The sequence below is a fragment of the Phyllostomus discolor genome, chromosome 2 (genome assembly GCF_004126475.2).
Source record: "Phyllostomus discolor isolate MPI-MPIP mPhyDis1 chromosome 2, mPhyDis1.pri.v3, whole genome shotgun sequence".
NCBI lineage: Eukaryota > Metazoa > Chordata > Mammalia > Chiroptera > Phyllostomidae > Phyllostomus > Phyllostomus discolor.
This window is the reverse complement of record NC_040904.2, coordinates 91817745-91840615: the sequence shown is the minus strand read 5'-3', so window position 1 is coordinate 91840615 and position 22871 is coordinate 91817745. Positions and strand designations below refer to the sequence as shown.

The following is a 22871-nucleotide window of genomic DNA, read 5'->3' as shown; positions in this document are numbered from 1 at the left end:
ACAGCAACTATTGGCAAGAATGCTGGGAAACTGGCACTTATCTATGGTTGGTAGGAATGTAACTTGCTAAACTCTTGTCAACGGACTACATTTTTACAATTTAAAATATGCATCACTTTTAATGCCCTTGATCCAGTGGCCCCATTTTGTGACTATGCTATGAAAAACAATATTAACACATAGGGTGCATATTATTACTACAGCAACATTTTTAGCAGCAGACTGAACAAATGGAATGGCCAATAATAAAACAAATGGTTAAATAAATCATTGTACAAGGGTTTCTGAATTCCAGCTCTGATAGCCTTCAATGTAATTCAGGAAAGTCTGAAGCATCAACAAGCAAGGACTTATCTAGTTTTTTACTACTTAGAAGTTACCGTGGTTAGTATAATACTTCGAGTAAAGCCACTTTTGCTGTGTTGGTCATAAATATTGGATAAGGAGTTGGGGTTAGAGTCAAAGGCAAAGGCTAATATGAATGAGCCTGTCTTTGGAGTCCTGAGAACCTGTCCTATTGGAATATACTGGAAAAGTTAGCTAAATAAAAACTGAATGGGTATCTTTCTTGAGAGGTGTAAGACCAGAAACAGATGGCAAGGACAGCCAATTTCAGGACATACTTTGAAAGTTGCTGAGTTTTGACAGTTCTCCATTAGGCCTGTCCTAGCTGCTGAAGGGACCAAGTCAGCATGGTGATGCCCAATGCATGCCACTTCATCCCTTATATCACAATGGTAAATACTAATCCTCAAGGTTTTTGGATAATTGCAAACATTTTCAATTATTCCTGTACCTACTTTCTTTATCTTTGCATGTCTTCTTGCATTTTATGTGCAGCAAAATGAAAAAAATCTGACTTTTCCTCATCATGGGAAAAACACTACACACAAAAAGCAGGGAAACCTGCCCTAGCCAGGTAGCTCATGTGGGTTAGGGCATCATCCTAATAAGCCAAGGTTTGGGGTTTACTCCTGGTCAGGGCACACACAAGACTTAACCAATGAATGAATAAATAAGTGGGACAGAAAATCGAGTTTCTCTTTCTCTCTAAAATCAATAAAAAATATTAAAATTAAAAAATTAAAAAGCTGGGAAACCCATTGATTATTTCCTCTAACCACTTTTGTCAGTCTAACAAATCAGAAAAAAATTGTTGGTACTGTCAAATGAAGATACTTTTACTGACTGATGGGCTTGGAGTAGGCAAACTTGTTTCCATTGACCTGCTGTAAATGTTGTCTTCACTGGGGCAGCTGGGGGAGACATATTGTTGAGGGACAGTTTCCTCTCTCTCTGAAATCTGCTGCTTTAGCTCAGGGAGACAGAGAAGGGCCCCACAGAGTAAAGCCCTAGAGCTTCACTTCATACCTGCATGATTTACTCCTTGTCAGAAGAGTAAGTAAATGCAATCTTTGTAATCCTCAGTACTAACTGCATTTGCACAAGAGGATGACAAGATATCAGAGTTTTCTGGGTTTATCTTATTTTGTCAGCAACAGGAATGTGACTAGAGAAACTTCTAAGTACTGTTTTTTAAACTATAAATCAGATTGTTAGCACACAACATCCTTTATATAAATTCTACAATGCATTTTGGTTGATTAATTCACCCTTCTCATGCCCCATCATGTTACCAATCAGTAACGTCCTAATGAGAGATGAGTTTATTTTCAAATGTGAAATCTGATCAACATTTTAATCCAAACTCAACATATTTTAACACAGATATTTCAAAGGTTTACTAGATCATGCAAGATATAAAGCTGATTATATCTTTACAATCCTATGGCAAAAGTACATTACAGAAAAGTTATATCTTTACATTAACCAAGAAAATTTTAGCAATGGCGTTTCATTCTTTTAGACCATTACAGGATTTAGGGGTGATGTCTGAAAAAAACAGATAATAAAAATGTATTCTGCAATCGTAATTTTGTCCTCCAATGTTCAAGTAGAATCATGTGTCATCCAGTTGCAAAATCTTATGATTGGCAATGTGTATACATGTACATAAAGCATACTGCAAGTGTAAAAAAATTGTACCCGGTCAGGCCTGACAAACATTTTATAGACACTTCCAATGTAATCATTTTACCTTGTACTAGTAAGTAATATCATTATTTTCTACTTCTACTCATTTGCCAAGTTTTAGGAAAGTGTACATTCATACTTACAAACACACAACATAACAAACCATGATAAATGGCACTTAAAAAACCATTATGAAAAAGACTTGCCTGAAGTCATTTAATTCAACAAAAATTAATTTAACACTAAAAAACAAAGGCTAACTATAAAGAAATATATAACAAAATAGTACATTACAGAGAACATTGTTGAACTTCATTTGACTTTTTTATAAAACCACAGCACATCTGTAAATAAGTATTTTAATTGGTCTGTTCTTTGGTTAAAAAAAACAGCTCTGAATTCATAGTTATGTCATGTGAGGCTGCAATTAACAGGTATGCTCCACAACAAAGAAAAATCAGACAATCTAAGGAAATTGGCTACTGGTTATCTTTATTCTTAGCAGTGGGAATGGAGAACTCTTCAGGAAAATAAGCACCTAACACTAAGTACTCTGTTTTAAATTGCCCAATGTGACAGAATGTCTGTCTAAAACTGCTTCTTTCTAAAACATACAGCTTTTTGTTCTTTCTCTTTTTACGAAAAGTGGTTTGCTATACATGCAGTGTAGCTTGCGCTGGTGGCAACTCTTCAATGTCAACTTCCTGGGCACTTGATGTCATTGAAGTATCATTTTAAAGTGTAGAGTAACACTAGTGCAGTTCATCCCTTGAAACTACTACCATTAAACAGAAGTCACATCACGTCTTTGGTTTTGGTGCAATACTTAACAAAATAGGGCAAAAGCTCCTCCTATAATATATTCTTCTCCAAGCCCTTGTTTGCTTATATTTATAAAATAATCTTCAGCAGAATGCTCCTAGTTTTAAAAAGCCAGTTGACTACAATAATGTCAATGCCAATGATTTGGGTGCTAAAATAATTTCATATTTCCAAGTATGTACACTTTGTAAACTGTTTAGTTCACCGAAATCAACAATTAATAAAAATATTTTATTAGAAATGCTCTTATAAGTGATGCTATTTACCAAAATAGTGTTTTCTTTCTCATAGGTGCTTCAATACTTCAATTCTTTTGCTATTTTTGACCAAGCCTTGCATTAAAACCTCTTATTTCTTATTCACAAATGACTTCCTGTTAATACGAAAGGAGTTCTGAGTATACACAGTTAAAGGGATGGGTCTGTTGGGTCTTTCCCTCTGGGGTAGTTTATGGCTTCATTCTTGTAAGAGATTATTGCAGTATGCCCTGAAGGGGACTGTTGCTTCAGTTCACTACAACAAGAAGTGAGTGTAGCCTTCTGCCCCAGTCACTATAACATCCATCCAGATCCGCATGGCTTCCGGCGATGGGGCGACCATATAGTAGATTCTGTCATGTGTCTTGACACTAAAGGTGAGTAGTGGATTAGGGCTCTAAAATTCAAAACAAGGAAAAAGATGTAACACAAGCATCTTAATATTGTAATATGAAATAACACAAGTCATATATCAGGGCTTCTTCCTTTTTAAAAGTTCCAACTTATACAAGTCTACATAGGCATTACTTTTGCTCTAGTATGACCTATACCCAGTCCCAAGACTTTTCTCAAGACTATCTTTCTGGCCTTTCTGCAGAAGAAATTTCATGGAGAGCTCACCAATCCCCTTACCAGCTACTTTGTAAAGCTCTATGAGTGTACCTATTTGATTGTGGGTGCTCGTTAATAAACAGTAATTATTATTCTTAGCCTTACTAAGATCCTTCCTCATACCCAGGTAGTATCTTCTAAGAACCCTAGCAAAGAGTCACTTGGTGGGGTCTCTCCCAAACCAGGATGTCCAAAATATTCCCTCGCTTCACCATGACTTTTTTTTCCACAAAAAGATCAGCTACACTAATCACTTCTATGTTTACTTTTCCAGTGCCATTGTCATAAATGTCTGTTACTTCCGGACAACAAACCTAAATTGCTTCAAGTTGAAAGAATTTTCCCAACTTAATTATACATTCAAATTGTAGGAATCTGAAAACTGTGCTTACCTTATTAGCATTCTTGAGGTGATCATAGTACACTTCTTCAATGGCTTGGAAGTATATTACTCCTTTTAATTTAGTTTCATGCTTGTCTGCAATGATAGATGAGTGTTAAAAACTTTATCACCACCACAGAAAAAATTATAATTCATTATAATCATTATTAAAATATTTATCTAGTATAAAATGATTTAAGTTTAATTGAGATATTTAGGTTAGAGCGTTAGCCTGACTCTGTATTGGGAAAAGGGAAAAAAAAGATAAAGTCATCAACCCAAATCGAAGGGACTAAGTGACTTTGCCCAAGGCTCTCCAGCAAATTAGCAGTCAAATGATAACCCAGAACTTCTGACTGTTAGGTTCACACATAAAGTATAAACACCATTATTACTCTGCATGCTCCAAGACATTCAAATGGAAATATTAATAGGCAGGACTGTAATGAAGTGCGTAAGAACTGTGTTTTTTGACTTATAATTTAAAACAATATTCTATTTATAATTCTATTTATACTTGTTTTCTATCAATTTCCGGTCCAGCACGCTTGATTTATTTCCTGTTCCCAACAGAGCTTCACATCAATCACGTCTTTTCCAGGCAGTATTCTGCAAACTGTTTCAAAGGTTCCATCAGATTTGCCACAAACACCAAGAAAACATTTTTTAAAACCCCAAATAACCAAACCACCAACCAAATAAATCACATCAGGTCTGTGATCTAGTAAGTTCCTGAAATACTGTATAATTTAAATTCATCAAAAATCATAATACATGTGAGCATATTGAAACCTGTTTAAAGCATGGATGAGGGTGCAGAGAAAGAGACTCCATCATTCAGGTTGGTGGAAGTGCAAATATAAAAGCCTCTTTTGAAAGGCAATTTGATAAAACTAGTACAATTAAAAATGAAAAAAAATCCTCTTACTTAGCAACTCTTCTTCTAAAACTTTACTGTATAAAAGCTCCTCATGCACATGCACTTAGATTTGCATTTGTTACAGCAGAAGGCTGCAAAAGATCTGCTTGAACTTTAACAGGGAACTGATTCAATTACAATACAGGCATAAAATGGAACCTACCAGTCACTGTATAGAAAGTGTAAAATATTGTTATGTGAAAAATCTGAAATATTGTTATGTGAAGAGGAAATAATTTGGTTCCAACTGTATTAAAGAAGAAAGAACACATGTACATACTGAAATTTATATATAAACAAATAGTGAAAATCCAAAAGGATATATCAGGTACAACAATGGGAAAATGTCAGAACTTTTGTGATGGGAAAGAGGCAATTGCTTTATAGAGACATTTGTTGAATTTTTATTTATTTATTTTTACTAATGAAAGTGTCCCTTTTTTCCAACAACAGTAAAAAGCTAGTCTGAAAAACAGCAGCCCTAAAAAGTTCAGTAGAAAATAGAGTTGTTTAATTGCATGTTTAATTAACCTGTGTATCTCTCACACATTTGCTGCAGAGAATTCTGCAATATTCATGGGAATACAATGAACTTTGTTTTCTGAAAACAGACACAAAACAAAATCCTGAGGTAAAAGTAAATCTTGTCAGTATTTAAGACAAACAGAAAACTGGGGAATGGAACTTGTTTGTAAGGCACTTCATATATGAGAAAGGACTCTGGAAAATATAGGCCTCACAAGGACACTGTGAATTAAGAGAATCAATAATGTTATTGTAAGTTGAAGAAATAATGCTATTCATTCTGTTTCAATAGCATTATCCTATCAATTTACTTCCATATTTTCTGTGCCTCAGTGTTTCAGAGACATTTCTAAAGTTACCCAGTCAATACGTAGGAGACCACGTACAGAGCCCAGGGTCAAGGTCAACAGAGAGACCCAAGACTAGCTTTCAGCACCATTGTTCACAGCTCCTTCACACATACCACAGTCATCTACCTCACTGACAAGCTGAAGGGGAATGGTGAATGTGGGATCAAGTCCAGCCCGAACTGCAATCTGTATGACATCCTGAGGACTGATCTACTCTTGAACTTGGTGTTGTCTCTGGAAAGAGTTGGGGTGGATGTGGCTGGAGCAAACAAAGCTGATGATGGTTGTAAACAGCCAAATGGCTAGTGTTTGCCAAACTAGGTCTCACCAGTTAGCTATATAATATTAAATACATATTAAAAGCAGAATTAAATATTATTGTCTATTTTATGCACTAGGATTCTGAGTAATCTTTCATATACCAAAAAGGTTTTGGTATTTATAAAATGTTGAAGACCAGTTACTAAGAAATTTAAATTTGGAAAACTAATTTATATGGGTCAGAAGGAAGAAGTCTTTAATATGGGTCTAGTAAAAAGAATGAAATAAGGATTCCAGAGAAGAGACTAATAAAGCTATTTTGTCTCAAGTTATTTCAAAATTTTATTTTTGGAAAATTCTGGGTGAAATTACCTGTAGAGACTAGCACACAGCAAAGTTTCATTTATGCATTTTGCAGACACTAAATTGGTATTTCTTATTAAAAAGACATCTTTTCTATTGTACAAACTACAGGTAATATCTCTGGATTCTCATAAAACCCAAGATCAGAAAGCCCTCGAGAGGCCAAGCAGGGGGCCTGCAAGGGTTAGGCTTAGGTTACCACTAGCCACCGTGGTAACTGGAATCCCACCCAACGGCTCCTAACTGGAAGGCATGGGTTGTACTCCCACCCTTTACTTACCCCATTTCTGTGGCTCCATAGCCAGCATTTCATTTCTCTCACATATTGCTTGGCTTCTCAAACTTCTCTTCATAAATATACCCTCACCTCACACTATAGATTAAAGGACTGGACTTTTATTTTTTACTTATCACATAGAGACGCTTTTTAACAATTCCTGACAAGGCTTATAAATGCTGATACAGTCACCCCAAAGCAGAGTCTCCTCACAACCTCTGGGCTGATACCTTCTTCAGCTGCTGAAAAGAGGGCAGAGCTATACTTGTGGTAATAATGGACATGTTTCATATGTGATCAAGAGTAAGAGGGTTATTGATAAGTATACCAGTTACACCAATATTCCTGTGTTTATGAAAGATTAGGTAAAGATGTTTCTCACAATCCATCAAGCATCCAAAAATATTTCAGTCACTTAATACTTATTCACTAGTACACTGACTAGCTGTACTCTCTATACTTAAAAGACCATTTCAGTTTATAAACTACAGATGAATGGCTGTCAGCTAAGGCTGCCTAATTGTGTGACTTAAAGAGGACATATGACAATAAATAAATAGATACATACATACATACATACATACATACATAAATACCTTTCCCCCTGGCCTCATGGTTTAAAAAGACAATATTTTGGTTTAAAAAATATATTCCATTTAACATTTACTTGGGCTTGAGCTTATTTCAGAACTAGAATAGACTAATTCACACTTTTCTTTAAAAAAGATTTTATTTATTTCTAGACAGAGTGGAAGGGAGGGAGAAAGAGAGGAGAAGCATCAGTGTGTGATTGCCTCTTACGAGCCCCCATCTGGGGACCTGGCCTGCAACCCAGGCATGTGCTCTGACTGGGAATCAAACTAGTGACCCTTTGGTTCATAGGCCTGTGCTCAATCTACTGAGCTACACCAGCCAGGGCTCACACTTTTTATATAATATAATTTTTATTATTTCTAAGAGAAAATTCATATTATGTGAACCATATAATCTGAACATAAAATAATATCCATTTACAAAATTAAATTTGTCATTATTTCTATTACTTACCAATCTCCCTATTTATACCAAATTATACTATTTCCTTTAACAGAGGGCTCCTAATTTGAATACATCACTTAGATTTCTCTCATCGCTCACCTGCATAATAAGAGAATGTACGCTTGTTCCGATCAAAAACAAACCAGCGTTTTTTCCAAGTTTTAATTTTCCCGCCCATTTTGATGAGGAACCCGCGGCAGGTCTTCTCCGTGATGGACACGTGGTAGCAGGTGTCGATGCTGTGGCCCGCAGTCTCCACGTGGCTCCGCAGATCGAAGTCCTCCTTCCGGACAGGCAGATAGCGTGTCAAAGGTCGAGACTGGAAAAAGGCAAACCCATGGCATCTGTAACTAATTATGCTTTCGTTTTAGGTCACAGATATGTAGAAGCAGGAGAAAAAAAAACTGAAAAGCTTAAGTGTTAAAAATGCCCATGTGGTTATAAGCTCTTAAGATAAACATTATCATGTGGGGTCTAAACAGTAGATAACGGTTTAAGAAGGATGCTACAGTATGGTAGGGGAGTGGGGGGTAGATACACCCAGGCCAATAGGTTCTATGGACAGACGAGAAAATGGAAAAATGTCATTAGCTTAGCTTTTAAAAGGTACTTAGTAATTAAAAACAAGGAAATGAAGCATGAAGTTAAAGACTCCTCCACTTCACAAGTTCCCAGGGGTTCTCCCCACCACAATCTCACCATAGCTCTTAAATAGCCCCAGACACGATTGAAGGAACAATCTTTAGTAAGTGCAAACCTGCCAAGATCTCCCAAAGCTGTACACATCAGCTTCCACACGCTTTCTAATACACAGGTGACAAACACAAGGCACACAGGCCAAATCCAGCCCTCCACCTTGTTTTATCCGCCTGGCACCTTGTTTCTACCTGGCAGCAGCACCAAACTCTCACTTAACTTTTAAGAAGTAGTTACATGTATGCAGTCCTAAAATTACATTTGGGCCTTTGAAGGCAACCTCGAGGCTGATGTGGCCCCTGGTGAAAATGAGTTTGACACCGTTGTTCGAATAGAAACTGAGGGTAGAACTGTATGTTTTGCAAAGCAAGGTCAAAATAAGGTAAGAAGTGGAATCAAAACACTGTTCAGGACCAGACATCGAAGAAAGGGACATAGACGTCTTTTTATTTTATCACAGCTAAAATGGAGGTTCATCTAATCTAGGAAACACAGATTACTATGGGTAATATTTCTAAAACAATGTTTCATTTTATCCTGTTAAATTATTCAACTCCTTTACCCTGGGGAAAGCGACCTCATCATATACTTGGAGGCAAAACTTATAATTAGGATTAAAACAGAATGGTGCTTTTTGGTTTGGCTTCGGATACCTTCACAGTGAGTCAAAATTTGGCAGAGGTTTGGCATAATAAAAGAAAATGAATACATTTTACTTTGGAGTCCCCCTTCAACATTTTGCCTTTGATTCTGGAGCACTCTGACTGTAGACAGATGTCACAGGCTTATGACACACCAAAGCCCGAGAGAAAGCCTCTCACTGCTGCACTGCCAACTGCCAGAAACTGCAAAGAGTAAGGGAAATGGTACCTTTTACCTTTGTGTCTAGTAATCTTTGGTAAAACTGATTTGAACTTAAATTACATGGCCTTAAAATTTTATTTGAGTTTCTCAGAAAACATAGATTATGTAAGCAGCTCTAGTGACACGATCAGAAACTCAAACTCTCTGATGACCAAGACAAGAAGTTGAACAGAATGGGTGGTTGTCCCAAGTTTTGCTCAAGTTCAGTAATGTGGTGCACACATGTGTGGACTGGTATATCACAGGGGGCACATGTGACAGTACAGTGGCTAGAGGAAAAAAAAAAACAAACACTAACACAACCACCAAGAAACAGGGCTGGTAAAATTGTCTGGTTCTGGAGTGTTTACTTCCAAAAGATGGCTTAACAGAACCTCTTCTCTTCACCAACCAAAGGATGCTGCATTTGGTTTCAGGAGCAAACGCAGCTGCATTTCTCAAACCTGCTAAAAAAATACATTCTCCTTTCAAATATATTCCAAAAAATAGGTAAAAGAAAGAGTGTCTTTCCCATCAAATGTTCCATGCATGAGCATTGAAAAGTGTCACTTGAATTTTTTTTTTTTTTTTGCCTACTAATGCATATCGTTCCCTTAGCCATTACATGTCAAGAACTTAATAATTAGTGGAAAGCATCGGGACACAGTCTTTCCATCTTCTACAACAGAATGGCCACTAGGGGGCAACATACTCTCATCTATCCAGATTGACCCACCAACCTGTGCCCTTTGTTTCTCCCTTATTTTCACTTCTTTTTCAATTAACTTCTGCCTCTGGCTAGTTTCCTCCTGCAATCGTTTTTCCAGGAGTTCTCGGCGGCGTTTCTCTTCTTCCAGAGCTCGTTTTTTGGCTTCCATTTCCCGTTCCTAAATATAATTAGGCAGAATAAATTTTAAGACAGAGTGGTTGTACTTGAAGGATTCCAATTATATTATCAAAAAAGAAATTCTCACTAGAAGTTTTGGTTTATAACCTAGTCCCTTATAATATGTAACCTTGACTAAAACACCTGCAATCACCTTTCATGTAGCTTTCAAAATCATGCTATGCAGAAAGGCAACCACTAACTTGAGTTAACAATAGAGTGTAAGTGGAAATCCACCTTGTGATTGCATCCAGTCATTTCATGTTGATAACCACAACAGTCCCATTTTAAATAAAAATCCCCACAAATGGTCAGACAACATTAGTCAAGAGGGATTTAGCCTTTCTTTCAATGGCTGTCTTCCACCTGAAGGTCATGTGTGGGTCCTTCCAATTCCTGTTGTTGCTTTGCGGCTTCCTGGCCGCAGGTCACTGTGGAAGCACACGGGAAGTCACAAGAGGAAAGGAGGTGCCCTCAGGGCAGGATGCAAAGGCATTCTGGGGGATTCCTAAGGAAGTCCAGATTCTGGCTTGGAATACAGTCACAATAATAAGGGATTTTTAGTGTCACAATAGTGTAGTTAATGTGAGCTGGCAAGGAACAGAGAATGCACACAGACATGACATTCATCCTCATTCTTTGGCAGGCAAACAAAGTGGCCATCAAAGGGAAACATAATACAAAGCATTTATTTCGGTCTATATCGACACTATATATTCTGTTAAATTATGAAAGAATGTAGTGCAGGAAAAAGCCTTAAAATCATCTAACACCCTTAGTTTTCAGGTAAGAAAATGAGGCCAAGAAAGGCTGAAAGACTACTCCACGGTCACACCGCCTCATGAGGCCCAATGACAGCTTCCTGATGTCAAATGCGGGGCATGTTGGACCACCTCATCACCGACCTCTGGCATGAAGACATTAAACCTACCCGGGATTCAAGCAGCCGTGTCTTCTCTGCATGGGCCTGCTTCAAAAGCCTCTCCATTTCTTCTATTCTGGCAATATTTGAAGTGCTGGCACTGAATAAAACACAAAAACCTTTCAAGAATATTGTTTCAGATTGAGGTCTCTTCAAACACATGCACGAGCATCCAGGTTCACGAAAATGTATGACAAAATCCAGTACAATTTATAGGACTAAGAGAGTCATTGGTCTGAAAGGGCAGGTCAGTTCAATTCTGAAAACCTCGGGTGATACTGACTTACCTCAGTGTAGGAGGCAAAACATAGGCAAGCAAAATAACACCAAAGTAAAGTGCTTTACTTATAAATAAAACCAAACCAAATGTTACAAAGAATGTTCTCAAAAATGTTTCCTGCAAAGTCTAAAAATGAGGGCCTGTGGGAGGGCTGCCCATTAGCTGAGTTATCCAGAGATGACAGACCAACAAGACTATCACCCAAGTTTTAGGTAGATGACACCTAGGGTTTGAAGTCACTTTATTTGGTTTGAGAATGTGTCCTTAGCTGCTTTTTGGTTGTGCCTTCACATATGTGGACATTTTATTTCTCAAATGATGATGTTAATTAAAAAATGACTTCTCTTACAGGTGCAATGGGAGAGTAGAGGCCAGTTTTGTCAATACATGCACACTCACCAACACTAAAGAGCAAACTGCACAAAGCAATCCAAGAGCTTCCAAAGAAATGCATCTTGGGAAATATATCACACAAACGAATAAAGGGAAAAAAAACAGCAAGTGAACGCTGCAAGAACAGTTAGGGATAACTAAACGAGAAACAGAAGAACTTGGAAATTTTTTACTTAAACAAAAGTTTATATTTTTTACTTGCTTACTTTTTATTTCACTCGTTTGGAAAAGAGAGACCATAAGCCAGGTCAGAGCATTTACTCTGATGTTCCAGCCATGGAGAACCAAAGTTGTTTTATGCACATTCACTTGTGTAATCATTTACACATCTCTCTTCTTTTCTAGACTCTCTTGAGAACAGAAAGGCCTTCATACCTCCATCCACCATAGCATACAGCATGGCACACAGTAGGAACTTGTGTTTGTAAGACATTCAAATAAAAATAAACTCATATAAAATTAATAAGATAATTATTAATATGATCTTTCAAAATCTCATTTTGGGTCATCTCAAACCTAGGTTGTTTTGAAGGATAAATGACCACAGCAACATAGGACATATCTTCAGTTCAGTCCTGTGCACACAGATGTTTTTGGCAGCTTTATTCATATTTGCCAAAATGTGGAAGCAACCAAGACGTCCTACAGTAACAAATGAATAAATAAACTGTGGTTCATCCAGACAATGCAATGACAATTCAGTACTACAAAAATTAGCATACCAGCCATGAAAAGACATGGAAAAACCTTAAACACATATTACTAAGTGAAACAAGCTAATGTGGAAAAGACTAAAGACTGTATGACTCCAGCCATATTACAGTCTGGAAAAGGCAAAACTCTAGAGACAGTGAAAAGATCAATGGTTGTCAGGGATTTGAAGTGGGGTCAGGGGACAGAGGACTTTTAAGGGAGTGAAAATACTCTGAATGATATTATAACAATGAATACATGTCCTTATACATTTTCCTAAATCCGCAGAATGTACAACATGAAGAATGAACCTTAGTGGGAACTACGGACTTTAGGTGATAATGGTGTGCCAATGTAGGTTCATTGTTGGCAAAGGTGCCACCCTGGCGGAGGGTGCAGGTAACGGGGGAGCACAATGCACGTGTGGGGCAGAGGGTAAGTGGGAATTCTGCACCTTCCTCTCAGATTCGCTATGAACCTAAAACTGGCCTACAAGTATTCTAAGTCTTTAAAAAACAACCATCAGTACTGCCATCCCTGTTACAAAAGGCATTTATCAAGGAGAGAAGCCTTAGGGATGCTGGAGCCTTAGGAACTTCATAATTAGGCTGTCCATCACAGGGCTGCCTTAGGCCAGTCTTTAGCCAGGTGTTTTCTCCTGAGAAAGAGAAGAGAAGAGCATGGAGATTTTTTCTCCTTATTTCCATGAGTTCTTACAAATGGGTAAGTTCTGTTCTTTGCAGCCAGCAAGAATTAAAAAAAAATGTTTAGTGTTTGTGCAGAAATTAATGTTCCCCTTTGTTGTGAATACCCAGCTTCATGAACAGGAAAGGGACAAACTTCATCGACTCCACGGCGAAGGAAGGCTGTGTCACGGCACAAACTCATGTCCAGGTCCCACAGCAGCGGGCGTCAACCCTTCTCATCTTGTGGGACACGTGAACTAAGCACCACACTTCTGTGGCACAGCAAAATATATATGTTTTACCAATGTGACCAAAAAGGTATAATGTTGATTTATTCACACCAGACGGCTATTGTTGTGTTGGCTGTTGTCATTTTTTATTTGACACTCTAAGGGAAGAGATGCCAGTGCCCCTGACTAAATAGCCAAGAACTGCATGTTTTAAAATGTTTTGTGGCACCCGGTTCCCAATTGCTGTTTTATTGTGTTGTCTGTGACATCAGATACATGTCTTCTGTGTACAATTAATTTGGAAATGCATAATCTGAGTTTCACTAAGCCTCAGGTTTTAAAAACTCATCAATAGCCTGACCCTTTTTTGTCCCTTAACTCCTTCTACAAAATTCCCATTTTTCACACCAGCTTGTGCCCTGAACATTGTTACCAGAAACTCAGTGTGTCCATCCCTTCGCTATTCTTGCAGCATTGTTAGAATGTTGATTCTGACATTGAGTCAAAATCTATCCTCTTACACTTCCATTCACTGGCCTAAGTGTAACCCTGAAGCCACATGAAACCTATCCAGATGAACTGGTTGCAAATAACTTATTTGGAAACAAATATTTTCAGCCCATGATTTTTCATATATTTATAATTTGGGCACATCCTAGGGGTTAAATTTTAAACATTTATCCAACTTTAAATAGTTCTCTTAATTTTTAAAGAATTTTTCAGGGTGTTTTTTATTATTTTATAGTATTTCTAAGTAATTTTCTGCCAACTATATTCAATTTATTTATTTGGCAATGTTTTCACAGATGTCTTTCACACGTGTGACACATGTGTATACATGTATATGTACATATATACATGTACATACACAGATACTGTATATACTTTAAAAGGTACTTATTTTATTTAAAAAATAATTTTTATTCATAGACACTTGTTCTCCATAGCTATACCCCTGCTATTGTAGAGTTTTAATATTTCCTTCACATTTAAGCCTCTTTTATCCAGCAAAACTTTTGCTGCTTTTGTTATGTTGCCACCACTTGACAAGAGAGTCACCTAAAAAAAGAGTCAGGAGGCTATAGAGGAAGTGGGGCCTGCGCACATCTGCCTTGGTTCTCAAAGCTGCTATTCAGTTGCTAATATGTTGCTCAACTCAGCTCAAGGTTAAGTCATTAAACATCCTGGAACTACTGCTGAATGGACATCTATGGATTTTTCTTTCTCCTCTTAATTTTTGACTCCCTTATTTGCATGTGGGAACTACCCAATCCCTGCACTTAGCCAGATGCCTTCATTTGCACAGAGGACCGAAATAGAAACCACAGTTATAAATTTAAACTCTACAAAACCCTGCCTTTCTTTGTTCTCTTCGGAGCTCATTTAAGTTGCTGCCTGAATCCATGCCCTCCTCAGGTGTACGCCTTTTTGTTCAATAAGTACTTTCTCTTCTTTATTGCAGCCTGAATCTCTTCTCTGGTTAACACTATCCAGGGTAGAAAGCAGAAAATAAACCTGAACCCAAAATTAAGGGATTAGAAACATTTAAAATTCTGGTTAAAATATGTTTTAAAACCAAGTTCAGCCATGGATTGTGTTCAGTCCTATTCCAAGTCTCGCCTCTCCCTCCATACACAGTGCTGGTTGGCATGCAAGCTCTCACGAGGGATCAGCTTCCTCAACATTTTCTCGAAACATGAGCACAGTGTCAGGATTAGAAACTTAATAATGGCAATAGTAATAATGGTGTCATTGTAGGTGCTATTTAAAACACTACATTCTAGAAGTCAACTGAGTAATTTCAGCAGAATAGAGGTTTTATGCAGAACAGACTCTGTTTTTTAAGACCCAAGACTTGTTTTCTTAACTCTATGTTTGTTTACAGTGTAGGTAATAAAATGCTGAAAAAGCAAAAACATTGTCTGACTCAAGTAACTTTGTAGCAGACACAAAAATGATGTCTCAACAAAACTGAAGGGTGAATGCACCCACAACTCTGAGTAATTCTACAATGTAATTCTACAAATGCCTTTTTCTGACATAATAAGCCACAAGACTTAAGTTTATATCCCTAGAATTTCAGCATGGAATTACCTCTTTAAAATATATATAATTTCAGGATATCTTAGTACATAATTACTTAAAAATCTTAAAAAGAGAAAAAATTTAATCCTTTATTTATTTCTACCTATCTCCACAAAGTTCCCATTAAGAATATGCTATCATTAGGATTAAAGATGGCAGAGTCGTAAATGGAAGCTGCACTAACCTCCTCCCAGGACCCAACTGGAATACAACTAAATTATAGAGAAATCATCCTGAATAACCAACTGAACACTAGGTGGAGAGAAGCTTTATACCCAAGGACAAACAGAAAAAAATGCTTCACCACGAGACTGGTAGCGAGGGTGGAGGAGGCGTGAATGGGCTGGCGGGGCTCCCGTTCATTGGTGGTGCTGACGTTCCAGAGGGACACTTCAGCAGCTGAGGGTTTCTACCTGAGAAGTGGGGGTTCAAAACCCCAAGCTGGGCTCCCCAGCATCCAGCACCAGAGCCGGGAAAAGAACCCACATAACATCCAGTTGTGAAAAGCAGAGGGGTTTCTGTCCACCAGGGAGAGATGACTGGAGACACAGAGAGCCTCTCAAAGGGCTAACATCCAAAAATTCCTTTTGTAGCCACTTACCCTGGGATCCAGCAGAGGGAGCACAGACACGTGAAGAGAGTCTGGGGCTGGTGGCTCAAGGGAGAGACCTGAAGAAACAGCCACCAGGATACCTGTGCTGAGTCATTCCCCCATACCACAGAGGCCACCTTTCTCAGGCAGAGCAGTCCACTCCAAGTGGCATCAGCCTGAGGGGAAGCCATAGCCCCACCAACAGGAATGACTCTGCCCAACTCTGTGGAGTTTAAGCTGGGATGCTGAGGACTACATCTGAAGGTTATTTCAATTATTAAATTCAACAGTTAGGGTGAATCTCTGGGAGCTCTGAGACATTAGCTGACCTTCCCCTGGGCCTGGTGCTGGTAAAAGCTGCCTTGGTGTGCAGCCTGATTCTTTCTGCACATATCCAGTCCCAGCAGAAGGAGCCACAAGCTGTGGATTACTGATAGCTCCAACCAAGTTGACCGGGGCCAGTCACAGGCAGTGTCCAACATAGGGCTGCAACAGAGTCTTTGCAGATCTACCTAATACATAGAAACAAACACAAAGAGGCAGCCAAAATGGGAAGACAAAGAGACAGATCCCAAATGAAGGAACAAGAGAATCCTCCAGAAGAAGAACTAAATGAAAGGGAGACAAGGAATTTATCAGATATAGAGTTTAGAGTAATGATTATAAGGATATTCAACATCATGAAAAAAGGGATAGAAACCATAAAAAATGATGAGTCAGAAATAAAAAATGCAATATCTGAAATAAATAATATACTGAAAGAAATAAGCAGTAGGTTAGAAGAAGCAGAGGACTGAATCAGAGATTTGGAAGATAACGTAGAAAAAACAAGCCAAGTGGATCATCAAGGAAGGAAGGAAGGAAGGAAGGAAGGAAGGAATTAAAAAGAATGAGGAGAGTTTAAAAAACATTTTGGACTACATGAAGTGTAACAACATCTGCATTATGGGAATATCAGAAAGAGAAGAGAGTAAGAAAGGGACCAAGAATGTCTTTGAAGAAATAATGACCCCAAACTTCCTTAGACTGGTGAAAGAAAAAGACACACAAGTCCAAGAAACACAGAGAGTCACTATGTACAAGATGGACCCTAAGACGTCTATACCAAGACACATCATAATTAAAATGGCAAGGCTTAAAGACAAGGAGAGAATCCTAAAAGCCACAGAGAAAAGCAGGTAGTTACCTTCAATTAGACAGTCATCTGATTTCTCAACAGAAACATTTCAAACCAGAAGAGATTAGCATGAAATATTCAAGGAGATGAATACCAAAGACCTACAACCAAGGCTACTTTACCCAGCAAGGAAATCATTTAAAATTGAAGAAGAAATAAAGAGCTTCCCAGACAAGGAAAAAGTTAAAGGAGTTGATTAACATTCAACCAGTTCTGTAACAAATGTTAAAGAGAGAAGGAGAAAGAGGAGAAGAAGGAGAAGGAGGAGGAAGAGGAAGAGAAAAAAAAGAAAAAGAAGAATAAGAACAACAAGAAGAAACAAAGAAGAAAAAGAAGAGGAAGAAGAAGAAGGATAAGAAGAAAGGGGAGAAGAGGAGGAGAAGAAGAGGAAAAAGAAAAACAGAGGACAATATTGTAAAAATAAAATGGCAATAAATACATATCTATCAATAATCACCTTAAATGTAAATGCCTTAAATTCTCCAATCAAAACACATAGGGTAACTAAATGGATGAGAAAACAAAACCCATATACATATGCTGCCTCCAATAGAGCCATCTCTGGTCAAAAGATACATCCCTTTTAATCTTAAAAGGGATAGAAAATATATTTTATGCAAATGAAAAGGGAAAAAGAGTTGGGGTAGCAGTACTTGTATCCAACAAAATAGACTTTAAAACCAGAGCTATAAGTGCTAGAAAACAGCCTAAGTTCTCATCAATAAATGAGTAGACCTAAAAACTATGGCACATTTAAACAACAGAATACTACACAGTAGAAAGAAAGAAAAACTCCTACCCTTCTTGATAGCATGGATGGAAATGGAAAGTATTATGCTAAGTAAAATAAGCCAGGCGGTGAGGGACAAATACCATATGAGCTCACCTATAAGTGGAACCTAATCAAAAAAACAAACAAGTGAACAAAATATAACCAGAGACATGGAAATAAAGAACAAACTGAAGTGACCAGAGCGGGCAGAAGGGATAATGGGGGAAGGAAGGGGAAGGGTCAAGTCAAGGAACATGTATAAAGGACCCATGGATGGGGAGGGTATTGAATGTGCGGTAGGCAGGGCACGGGAAAGTAATGGGAAAAAAAGGGGGACAACTGTAATTAAACAATAATAAAAAATCAGAAAAAAAAAACCCAGGGCTATAGTAAGAGACAAAGAAAGGCACTACATAATGATAAAAGGAATGATCCAACAAGAGGATATAACCCTAGTAAACATTTAAATACCCTCTATAGGAACACCTAAATATGTGAAGCAAATCTTGATGGACATAAAGGGAAGATTCACAGAAATACAGTCATAATTGGGGATTTTAACACCCTATTGTCTTGTATGGATAGGTTTTCCAGACAGAAAAATCAACATGGAATCAATGACCCTAAACAACATAGTAGATCAAATGGATTTAATTGATATCTTTGTAGCATTTCACCCTAAAGCAGAAGAATATACATACATTTCAAGTGCACTGGAATGTTTTCTAGGACAGATTGCATGTTATGACACAAAAGAAGTCTCAATAAATTTAAGAAATCTGAAATCATATCAAGCATCTTCTCTGACCATAATGCTATTAAACTAGAAATCCATCACAAGGACACTGAAAAACATGCAATAAAGACATGGAAGCTAAATAACATGTTATTAAACAATGAATGGGTCAACAATGACATCAAGGAAGAAATCAAAAGATACCTTGAAACAAATGAAAATGAGGATACACAATCCAAAATCTGTGGGACACCGGGAAAAAAATCCTAATGGAATATATAGCATTACAGGCCTTTCTCAATAAGCAAGAGAAAGCTCAAATAAACAATATAACTTCACACTTAAAGGAACTGGAAAAAGAACAACAAACAAAGCTCAAAGTGAGTAGAAGGAATAAAACAATAAAGATCAGAGCAGAAGTAAATGACAGAGAGTCTACAAAAATGATATGAAAGATCAATAAATCCAAGAGCTGATTCTTTTAAAAGATAAACAAGATTGACAAACCTTTAATCACATTCATCATGAAAAAAGGATGCAAATGAACAAAATCAGAAATAAAGGAGGAAAAATAACAACTGACACCAAAGAAATAAAAAGGATTGTAAGAAAATACTATGAGCAATTACATGCCAAGCAATTGGACAGCCTGGACATAATAGATAAATTCCTAGAAACATACAATTTTCTAAAACTTAATCAAGAAGAATCAGAGAATCTGAATAGACAGATCACAACTACTGAAATTGAAGCAGTAGTCAAAATACTCCCAACAAACGGAAGCCCTGGACTGAATGGCTTCACAGTTAAGTTTTACCAAACATTCTGGGAAGGACTAACACCTCTCCTAAAACAATTTTTTTTATTTTGTTAAATTTTGTTTTATTTTTAAGTATATTTTATTGATTATGCTATTAAAGTTTCCCAATTTTTTTCTCCCTTTTATTTCCCCTCTATCCTGCACTGCTCCTCCACTCCACCCTCCAGCATTCCCCACTTAAGTTCATGTCCATGGGTTGTACATATAAATTTTTTGGCTTCTCTTTTTCATATACTATTCTTAACCTTCCCCCTGTCTATTTTATGTCTACCAGTTATGCTTCTTATTCTCTGTACCTTCTCCCTCATTCTCCCCCTACGCCTCCACATTGATAATCCTCCATGTGATCTCCATTTCCGTGATTCTGTTCCTGTTCTAGTTGTTTGCTTAGTCTTTGCTTTTGTGTTTTAGGTTCAGCTGTTGGCAGTTATGAGTTTGTTGTCATTTTATTATTAATAGTTTTTTAATCTATTTCTTAGATAAATCACTTTAACATTTCAAATAATAAGGGCTTGGCACTTCTTTAACCTTACTTTATCTGGGAAGGACTTTATCTGCCCTTCCATTTTAACTGATAGCTTTGCTGTAAAGAGTAATCTTGGATGTAGGTCCTGGCCCTTCATAACTTCAAATACTTCTCTCCACTTCTTTCCTGGAAGGTTTCTTTTGAGAAATCAGCTGGCAGTCTTATAGGCACTCCTTTGTAGGTAACTGTCTCCTTTCCTCTTGCTGCTTTTAAGATTCCCTCCTTATCTTTAATCTTGAATTATGATGTGCCTCAGTGTGTGCTTCCTTGGGTCCAATTTCTTTGGGACTCCCTGGGCTTCCTGGATTTCCTGGAAGTCTATTTCCTTCACCAGACTGAAGAAGTTTTCCTTCATTATTTGTTCAAATAACTTTTCAATTTCTTGCTGTTGTTCTTCTTCTGGCACCCCTATGATTCGGATGTTGGAGTGCTTAAAGTTGTACCAGAGGTTCCTAAGACTCTCCTCATTTTTCTGAATTCTTATGTACTCATTATGTTCTGGTTGGATGTTTATTTCTTCATTTTATTCTAAATGGTTGATTTGAGTCCTGGTTTTCTTCCCTTCATTGTTGGTTTCCTGTATATTTTGCTTCATTTCTCTTTGTGTGGCCTTCATTTCTTTTTTCATTTTGCAAGTGAGCTCAATCAATTCTGTGAGCATCCTGATTACCAGTGTTTTGAACTCTGCATCAGATAGATTGTCTATCTCCTTGTTGCTTAGCTCTTTTTTCTGGAGTTTTGATCTGTTCTTTCATTTGAGCCACATTTCTTTGTCTCGGGGCACCAGTCTGGATGAATGTTTCTTTAACTCCTTGGCTGTCGGAGTTCTATGAAGTTTGTTATTCTAGCAGTTCTGGCTGTTTATTGTTTTTAAATTGGTTGTTATCCTTCTTTTGGTTGTCTATATAAGTGAAGTATTTCTGCCTATGCCTCCACCTTGGCTGGAATTCCTCCTAAGACAATTTCTAAACATTCAAGAGGAGGCAAGCTCCCAAGCTCTTTCATGAGACCAGAATTGTCCTAATTCCAAAACCAGATAAAGATAGTACAAAAAAAGAAAATTATAGGACAATATCCCTGATGAACATATATGTGAAAATCCTGAAAGAAAATTAGCAAACCAAATACAGCAATGCACTGAAAAGATCATACACCATGATCAAGTGGGATTTATTCCAGGAATGCAAGGTTGGTGTAAGATTCACAAATCAATAAATGTGATTCACTAGATTAAAAAAAATGAAGGATAAAAACAACATGATCATATTAATAGATGCAGAAAAAGCACTGGATAAAATCCAGCACCCATTTATGACAAAAACTCTCAGCAAAGTGAGAATAGAAGGAACATCCCTAAGCACAATAAGGGCCACATATGACAAATCCACTGCCAGCGTCATACTCAATAGGCAAAACCTGCAAACTTTCCCCTTAAGATTGGGAACAAGACAAGGTTTTCTGCTTTAACCTCTCTTATTCAACATAATACTGGAAGCCTTAGCCATAACAATCTGACAAGAAGAAAAAATAAAAGGCATCCAAATTGCAAAGAAAGAAGTAAAGCTGTCTTTATTTGCATGTGACAAGAGATTATACACAGAGAACCCCTAATATTCTACCAAGTAACTACTAGAAGTGATAAATGAATTTGGCAAAATAGCAGGATACAAAATTAATATCCAAAATCAGTTGCATTTTTATATGCCAATAATGAACTAAATGAAATGGAAATTATGAAAACAATCCCACTCACAAATGCCCCAAAAAGAATAAAATGCTTAGGAATAAACCTAAAAAAGGGTATAAAAGACTGTGCTTGGCAAATTATAAGACACTGAAGAAAGAAACTAAGGAAGATACAAATTAGTGTGAGCACACACCATGTTCCTGAATAGGAAGAATTAGCATCATTAAAATGCTCATACTACCCAAAGCAATCTGTAGATTCAATGCAATTTCTCTCAAAATTCTAATGATGTATTTCATAGAACTAGAACAAATACTTCACAAATTTATATGGAACCAAAAATGGCCCCATTGGCAACAGCAATACTGAGAAACGAGAACAATGTTGGAGGAATCACATTAGCTGATATCAAACTATACTGTATGGCCATAGTAGCCAAAACAGCATGGTACTGGCATAAAAACAGACAAACAGATCAATGGAATAGAGTCCAGAAATAAACCCATAATTTATAGTCAATTAACATTTGACAGAGGAAGTAAGCACATACAATGGGCTAAAGACAGTTTATTCAATAAATGCTGTTGGGAAAACTGGGCAGACACGTGCAGAAAAATGAAACTAGACCACCTTTTTACACCACACACAAGAATAAATTCAAAATGAATTAAACACTTAAATGTTAGAGCTTAAACCATAAAATCTTAGGAGAAAACATAAGCAGCAAAATTTTGGACATTGCTTATAGTAATATTTTATCAGATATATCTCCCTAGGCAAGGGAAACAAAAGAAAAAATAAACAAATGGGACTACATCAAACTAAAAAGTTTTTGCATAGCAAAGAGAAACATCAACAAAATAAAAAGACAACCCACAGAATGGGAGACCATATTCACCAGTATGTCTGATAAGGGATTAATATAAAAAATTTATAAAGTACTTAGAAAACTCAACACCAAAAAAAAAATAAACAAGCCTAGTAAAAAATGGACAAAGGACCTGAAT

The 22871-nt window shown here is 37.2% G+C and overlaps 1 protein-coding gene across 11 annotated transcripts in view; it reads right to left on the bottom strand.

Moving 5' to 3' along the window:
• Positions 1-1652: 1652 nt before the first annotated feature.
• The window catches only part of PHLDB2 (pleckstrin homology like domain family B member 2), a 237269-nt gene continuing 216050 nt past the window's right edge, over positions 1653-22871 (bottom strand). For all 11 annotated transcript variants that reach the window (XM_036018070.1, XM_036018071.1, XM_036018074.1 and 8 more), the window contains 5 exons: positions 11197-11287; positions 10120-10266; positions 7940-8159; positions 4118-4203; positions 1653-3510 (listed from right to left, as the gene is read on the bottom strand). In XM_036018070.1, the coding sequence (XP_035873963.1) occupies positions 3370-3510; positions 4118-4203; positions 7940-8159; positions 10120-10266; positions 11197-11287 (685 nt within the window). In that variant the 3' untranslated portion in view covers positions 1653-3369. The remainder of the gene's footprint in view (positions 3511-4117; positions 4204-7939; positions 8160-10119; positions 10267-11196; positions 11288-22871) is intronic.